At 37.2% G+C, this 8,126-nt stretch overlaps 1 protein-coding gene across 1 annotated transcript; it reads right to left on the reverse strand.

Moving 5' to 3' along the window:
• Window positions 1-6,527: 6,527 nt before the first annotated feature.
• Window positions 6,528-7,733, reverse strand: LOC131597239 (uncharacterized). The gene has a single exon (XM_058869945.1). The coding sequence runs from the start codon at window positions 7,731-7,733 to the stop codon at window positions 6,528-6,530; it is 1,206 nt and encodes a 401-aa protein (XP_058725928.1).
• Between the last annotated feature and the right edge of the window lie 393 nt (window positions 7,734-8,126).

Raw genomic sequence — 8,126 nt, forward strand, 5'->3', positions numbered from 1 at the left:
AAGAAGCCTTTGGTTCCTTATCCTCTTTCAGTTCTAATGGGAGACTTTCAAACGCTGTTTGAATGGTTCCAGGAGAATTCTCTTGAAGAGAATCCTGCTATAGAGAATCCTGCTGAAGAGCATCCTGCTGAAGAGATTCCTGCTGAAGAGGATCCGGTTGCTGATAATCAAATAGCTCCAGCATCTGCTGTTCCTACTACTGAGGAAAATCCTGTTGCTTCTTTTACTGGCCATTCAACGTCTGTTTTATTGGAAACTCTGAAGGAACTTCCGCAGAATCAAGCTTCAGTGTTCAGTCGTCTGGACAAGCAGGATGACACCAATGCTGAAATCAGAACTTGGATACAAAGATCTGAAGAATCTTCAAAGAAGCAAGCAGAAGACACCGCTGAGATCAAGCATCTTCTGGCAGCCTTACCCTCTAAGCTTAACCAGTCTTAGTATGAATCTTGTGTCTTAGTAGTTTTCTTTGTTTCTTGCATCTGTTTTGTTCTTGCATCTGATTGTACTCTTCCTTTTGGTTTCAATGAAAAATTTCTTTCTTCACTCTGTGTGTCTTTCATCGGAATCTTTTATGCTTTTTGATGTTATGATAAAAAGGGGGAGAAACGTGTTATTTGAATTGATTTATAATATCAGTTGTTGGGCTTAAGTCTCAACATTCCTAAGATAATCTGAACAAGCTAAAAAAGGGGAGAAACGTATCTGAAGAAAATATTTCAAAGAGTTGAAGCAAACAAAGCTTAATGTTCTTATACAAGAATTTTCAAGATCTGAAGCAAGTTATGCTCTGATACAAGAATTTAAAGCTCTGCACAAAATCTGAAGCAAGATGCTCGGATAACCTTAAGAAAAACTCAAAGCGCTGACGCTGTCCAATGGAAGCTCTGAAATAAAGCTCTGAATCATCTGAAGATTAAAGATCAACGTGAAAGTCTCTTCTGAAATGGAAAATACTCAGGGAAGTCTTTTATTTATAAATTCTTCTAGTATTAATTTCAGGGGGAGATTGTTAATCTTAGGGGGAGACATATTCACACCTTCTGATTAATATGCATTTATGCTAAATCTGTGTATTGTTTTTTTTCATCTGATATTCTGGATACAAATTTATCTCAATTCTGTATGTCTTTATCATCATCAAAAAAGGGGAGATTGTTAGAACATGAAATATTCTGATCAATATTTCTAGTTTTGATGATAACATTATATATGAATTTTGTATAAGACAATGTGGTACTCAAATTATTCATGTTTTCCATTTCAGGAAAAGTCTAAGAGAGTATGCACAAAATCAGCATTCAGAAGCTCTGACCCAGAAGATCTAAATGGCTTCATCAAAACATGATCTGAAGACATCAGAAGATGGTCTTGAGAAAATCAGAACATAATTTGGAAAGCATCATAAGATGGCAGTCAAAAGAAAGGCTGTGAAGATCTGATGGTATCACGCTACAAAGAACTTGCAAAGTCTGATGACTGAAGTTGCATCTGCACCAACGCTGAAGACTCTGATATTCAAATGTTATTCTAATAGTCTGAGTCCAGAAGCAAGTACAAGATGAAGAGGCTACAACGTCAAATCTTTCTGACTGACAAAAGGAACGTTAGAAGCTACAAAAGGCAAAGTCAGCAAAAGCAGTTGAAGCATGGCTCGAGGTAGTTGACAAAAGAGTGAAATATCAAATGCAGCAGTGTACTATTTACGCAAAGCATTAAATGCTACTCAACAGTCACATTTCTCATTACCTATATAAGAGAAGTTCTGATGGTGAAGCAGCTAACAACGCTCACTCCAAGTAACCTTATGCTGCCAAATTAACTCCAAACGTTGTCTCACAAAAACAGCAAGATACTTCATCTTCAACCTCATAATATTGTAATATTTTAGTGAGTGTTAGAACTTAATCTTGAGAGAAAAATCACTTGGTGATTATAGCTTATTAAGAAGCACATTAAACTCTTGTAATATTGTTTACATCTTTTGTAAAAGGAATTTCCTAGAGTGATCAAGTTGTGATCTATATACTCTAGAAGACTTAGAAGTTGTCTAAGTGGAAAACCATTGTAATCAAGATTGATTAGTGGATTAAATCCTCAGTTGAGGTAAATCACTCTGTCAGGGGTGGACTGAAGTAGTTTGGTTAACAACGAACCAGGATAAAATATCTATGTGATTATATTTTATCTGCATTTTTTAGAAACAACCCTTATTCAATCCCCCCTTTCTAAGTGTTTTTCACTCCTTCAACTTAAACCAAACATTGTCCTCATTGTTTTGATAAAAGGTGGATAAAGGATAGATATAACCTGTATGGATGCTATTGGCAGGTTATCACGACCAAATCCGCTCCGCATCCGGAGGAAATACCTTCTCCTATCATGCTCATTAACGGTGTCACCACCAACAACAACATTGTAGAAATAAGCGTTGGCACCGATTCAATTTTGAGATGATCATCTATAGATTTTTCGCCTTGATATGGTCGAGACGTGACAAGCGATCTGTATCTCTATTTTCTCCAAGTTCAAACAAAAGAAAACATTAAATTGAAAACTTATGGGTTGCCCCCACGTAGCGCTTTGTTTAACGTTGATGGCTCAACGGTCCAGAAGTGCAAGGACTCAAGGTGGTTCTCTCGAGAATGACTCCTCGGTGGAACTTTCCATATTTCCATGGTCACTTATCAAGCCATCTCACATATCCCTCACCTTTTATTTTCTTTCATATGTGGGGTGGTTCATTCTTTTGAACTTGTGGTGGTGGTTATCGATCTATCCTGAGTATCAGTCTTTCAAGTTTAGGAATAGTGATTTTATCCACCACCTCAAAGTTTAACCTTACCCTCTTAACCGTAATGATATCCCTAGTTTCATGGTCCTATAATTTTCTCCTTTCATGCAAAAGTTCAAACAGGGATGCATTGGTGTGGATATTTTCTAATACCTCCATATACATCTTCGATTGTGAGTTTATTGTAGCTTCCATAAAACTTTGAGGGAAAGGAATTGGTGGGGTATAGGGAGGAGGAAAAACAATAGGTGCTTCCTTCTCTTCCTCTCCTATAACCTCCCTTTCGGATGGTGTTGGTGGATTTTTCTCAATCTCTACTCTTTTCTCGCCAGAACTCGCCTCAACCACATTATCGCTCTCTTCAACCTCATTATCACTCTCCTTGAGATTTTAAATTTGTTTTTCATTACTGGTTGTTACAAAATCCACTTGCTCCTCATGGAAGGGTCCTATAGGGTTTTATTCAAGTGGGAGATTTGAGTTTCCAAGGCCATGTTGTGAGTCGCGAGGGACTCAACCACAGTGGTTAGTTGTAACATCCCAATTTTATTAGATATTTATTTAATTCTCTTATTGGATGTTTTTATTAAATATTTATTCTAATTAATTATTATGTGGTATAATGATTAATTGAGTATTTAATTACATGTGTATTTGTGTTATTTGGTTAATAGAGCTATTAATGAAATAATAAGTTGTTGGGCCTAATTGAAGGAGTTAAAAACACTTAGAAAGGGGGGGATTGAATAAGGGTTGTTTCTAAAAATGGAAAATAAAAAATAATCACACAGATATTTTTATCCTGGTTCGTTGTTAACTAAACTACTCTAGTCCACCCCTGACAGAGTAATTTACCTCAACTGAGGATTTAATCCACTAATCAATCTTAATTACAATGGTTTTCCACTTAGGCAACTTCTAAGTCTTCTAGAGTATACAGACCACAACTTGATTACTCTAGGAATTTCCTTTTACAAAAGATGTAAACAATATTCCAAGAGTTAAATGTGCTTCTTAATAAGCTATAATCACCAAGTGATTTTTCTCTCAAGATTAAGTTCTAAACACTCACTAAGATATTACAATGTTTGTGAGGTTGAAGATGAAGTTCTTTCTCTTTTTGTGTGATAGCGTTTTGGCAGCGTAATGGTACTTGGAGCGAGAATCGTTAGCAACTTCAGCATCAGAACTTCTCTTATATAGGCAATGAGAAATGTGACCGTTGAGTAGGATTTAATGCTTTGCGTGAATAGTACACTGATGCATTTAATGTTTCACTCTTTTGTCAACTACCTCGAGCCATAATTCAACTGCTTTTGCTGACTTTTCCTTTTGTAGCTTCTAACGTTCCTTTTGTCAGTCAGACAAATTTGACGTTGTAGCCTTTTCATCTTGTAATTGCTTATGGACTCAGACTATTAGAATAATGTTTGAATATCAGAGTCTTCAGCGTAGGTGCAGATGCAACTTCAGTCATCAGACCTTGGAAGTGCTTTGTAGTGTGATACCATCAGATCTTCAGAGCCTTACTTCTGACTGCCATCTCCTGATGCTTTCCAGATCATGTTTTGATTTTCTCAAGACCATCTTCTGATGTCTTCAAATCATGTTCTGATGAAGCCATCTAGATCTTCTGGGTCAGAGCTTCTGAATGCTGATTTTGTGCTTACTCTTTTAGACTTTTCCTGAAATGGAAAACGTGAATAATTAGAGTACCACATTGTCTTATACAAAATTCATATATAATGTTATCATCAAAACTAGAAATATTGATCAGAACATTTCATGTTCTAACAATCTCCCCGTTTTTGATGATGAAAAAAACATACAGAATTGATATGAATTTGTATCAAGAATATCAGATGAAAAATACAATACATAGATATAGCATAAAAGCATATTAATGAGAGTGTGTAAATATGTCTCCCCCTGAGATTAACAATCTCCCCCTTAAATTAATACTAGAAGAATTTATAAATAAAAGACTTCCCTGAGTATTTTCCATTTCAGAAGTGACTTTCACGTTGAACTTTAATCTTCAGATGATTCAGAGCTTTCTTTCAGAGCTTCCATTGGACAGCTTCAGAGCTTTAAATTTCTCTTTAAGGTTATCAGAGCATCAAAATGACTTGCTTTAGATTTTGTGCAGAGCTTTAAATTCTTGTATCAGAGCATAGCTTGCTTCAGATCTTGAAAATTCTTGTATGAGAACATTAACCTTTGTTTGCTTCAACTCTTTGAAGGATTTTCTCCAGATACGTTTCTCCCCTTTTTGAGCTTGTTCAGATTATCACATTCCTGCAAAACTATCAAAGACAAAAAACTTGCAATTTTTGTTAGGAATGTTGAGACTTAAGCCCAGCAACTGATATTATAAATCAATTCAAATAACACGTTTCTCCCCCTTTTTATCATAACATCAAAAAGCATAAAAGATTCAGATGAAAGACACACAGAGTGAAGAAAGAAATTTTTCATTGAAACCAAAAGGAAGAGTACAATCAGATGCAAAAAAAAAACAGATGCAAGAAACAAAGAAAACTACTAAGACACAAGACTCAGACTCAGACTGGTTAAGCTTAGAGGCTAAGGCTGCCAGAAGATGCTTGATCTCAGCGGTGTCTTCTGCTTGGTTCCTTGAAGATTCTTCAGATCTTTGCATCCAAGTTCTGAATTCAGCATTGGTGTCATCCTGCTTAACCAGACGACTGAACACTGAAGCTTGATTCTGCTGAAGTTCCTTCAGAGTTCCCAACAAGACAGACGTTGAAGGGCTAGTAAAAGAATCAATAGGATTTTCCTCAGTGGCAGTAGGAACAGCAGATGCTGGAACTATTTGATTATCAGCAACAGGGTTCTCTTCAGCAGGAATCTCTATAGCAGGATTCTCTACAGCAGGATTCTCCTCAAGAGGATTCTCCCGGAACCATTCAAACAGCGTTTGAAAGTCTCCTGTCAGAACTGAATAAGGATAAGGAACCAGAGGCTTCTTTTCAGTCCAGACAACCATAGGCAGAGGATTGTCCACTTCCATATCATTAGAATCCAGAGCCAAGTCATCAACAAAAGGAGCTTCTCCCAGAGGCTTCCAATCCAAGATGGGATGAAAGTACTTGCCAACACCATACTCTAGAGCCAGTCCAATAGGACCAAGAGCATCAGCAAGACAATCATTCTGGAGATCCAAAGAAAGCCTTCCAGAGCTTTCCAGCAGCCACATGATCCAACTTGGAGTCATGGGCAACCTTCAGATATTCTAACCCTGTTCTTACCTTATGTTTTAATATTTCAAAATGCGTATAAATAGAAGGTAAAGGTGGGGTAGTTCTAAGAATGGTGATTGGATCTTCTAGGTTGGAAATGTGATATGGTTCAGGGGCTCTTTCAAACAAAAGAGAGGTGTTTGAAGAGGATGGAGGAGGTGAAGATTCTGCTTCATTGTCAGAGTCCACGACTACAACAATTGGGTCAGAAAAAGTTGATGGTGATGATGGGTCAGAAATTGGTGGGATTGGTTGAGGAATAGAGGAGGTTGGTTGAGGTTAATTAGTGGAGAAGATATTTTCAGATATAATAGTTGGGAAGATAACATTTAGAGGTTTGGGGTTCAGAATTCGTGGTTCAGAATGAAGTGGGCGTTTTCCTTTAGAGATGGTGGAGGAAGATGGAATATCAAAGGATGGTGGTTTTTGCTGAGGGGGAAGGTCAGAATCAGAGTGTAAACTAGAGTTGTCTACACTATATCTTCTATTAACTTCTTAAGTTGTTCAGAAGTTCTAGGGATTTTAAGATATAGAGGGTTAGCTGTTGATACTTGTTCAGAATTATTAACAGGTACAGAGTCAGAGATAGTAATACCAGTAGTTTTTCTCTTCTTCTTTTCTTTCTTCTTCTTATCCCGTTGGATCAATTCATCCAAAGATGGAAGGATTCTTCCACGAAGCCCAGCTTGATCAAATTTTGACTTGTCTTTTACACAAGACTCCAGATAGAGGCGGACAGAGTTTGAATGTTCTTCCTTGAAGATCTGCTGGAAATCAATAATTGGATTTCTTCTGGACATAATATCATTGACCACTATTGGAGGGTAGAGGACCTTTCCAATTAATTGCATTCTCCTCAGAGTATGGGCAGTCAGAGTACTTCCAATAATGGTAGTCAGATCATGAACTGAGCCAGCTGCTTTCAGAGCATCAATCAAACCACTCTCTGTCAGAATGTCTGATATCAGCCTTCCCATAGGAATGGTGTTCTTCTTGATCTTGGGATATTTCAGACGTTCTTCTTCTCTTGATTCCTTAACATGAGTCCTCAGATGATGGAACATAATATGAGGTAAGTTAACTCTCATACCCATTCCAATTTTGTACAGAAGGAAATGCTGGTCTTGATTTATATAGGTTGCAGAGATAGTTGATTTTTTGTGGTTGAGAGATCCCAGAATGATCTTTGCCCAAACTCGGTATGAAGGCTTCAGATCCTTGGTGTTTGGTGAACCTTTACCAGATGTAAAGATTTCTGGGTAAACAGTCTCCCAATCAACTCTTCCAGGAATAGCACCAGTTACTCCACCCAAACTTTGGAAATTCAATAACTTCCTTATGAGATTCTCAGTAATTGAAATCTCTTGCCATAAGACAAAGGAGATGATAACATTTGGGGTTAGGGTAGCATGAGTCCAAAATTCCTTCACTAAATCAGGGTAAATTGGTCCAATGAGACGATCAAAGTAGTTTGCCCAGCCTTGAACTAACATGTTCGTCTTCAAGTTGAAGTTGTGTTCCTGAAGTTTATCAAAATCAACTATTGTTTCACTAAGAACTTCTAATTCATCCATTGGAATCAGACAAGTTTTCAATGGCGAGAGAACATTTTGTTGTTGCTGCTGTTGTTGTTGATGTTGAGAAGATGAAGCATTTTGAGAAGACGAAGAAGCCATTGAAGAACACTTGAGATTTATGGGTTTCTTAGATTTAGGGTTTTGATGAAGGCAAAAGAGGAGAAAGAAATGCATAAACTATGAAGATGGTGAAGGAGTGAAAAGAGAGAAAATGAATATATGAAGAGTTTATATAGACACGGATTTGAATCAATCACATTTAATGTTGACAGACGTTAGTGGAGATAGCATGAGATTTGAAAAGATTTGCACAGTTACCTAGGGCGGCGTCTCATCAACTGCACGCATGCTTGTCCCTTCAGAATGAACATGTAGTCATCATCTGGAATAGCTGGTGTCAGCTGTTTTGCTTTAAGAGAAGTTCTAAATCATACTTAGACATATGAAACGTTAGTGATAACAGATTCAGAGTATCTATATGAACATACATAG

Source organism: Vicia villosa, linkage group LG4 (genome assembly GCF_029867415.1).
Source record: "Vicia villosa cultivar HV-30 ecotype Madison, WI linkage group LG4, Vvil1.0, whole genome shotgun sequence".
Lineage (NCBI taxonomy): Eukaryota > Viridiplantae > Streptophyta > Magnoliopsida > Fabales > Fabaceae > Vicia > Vicia villosa.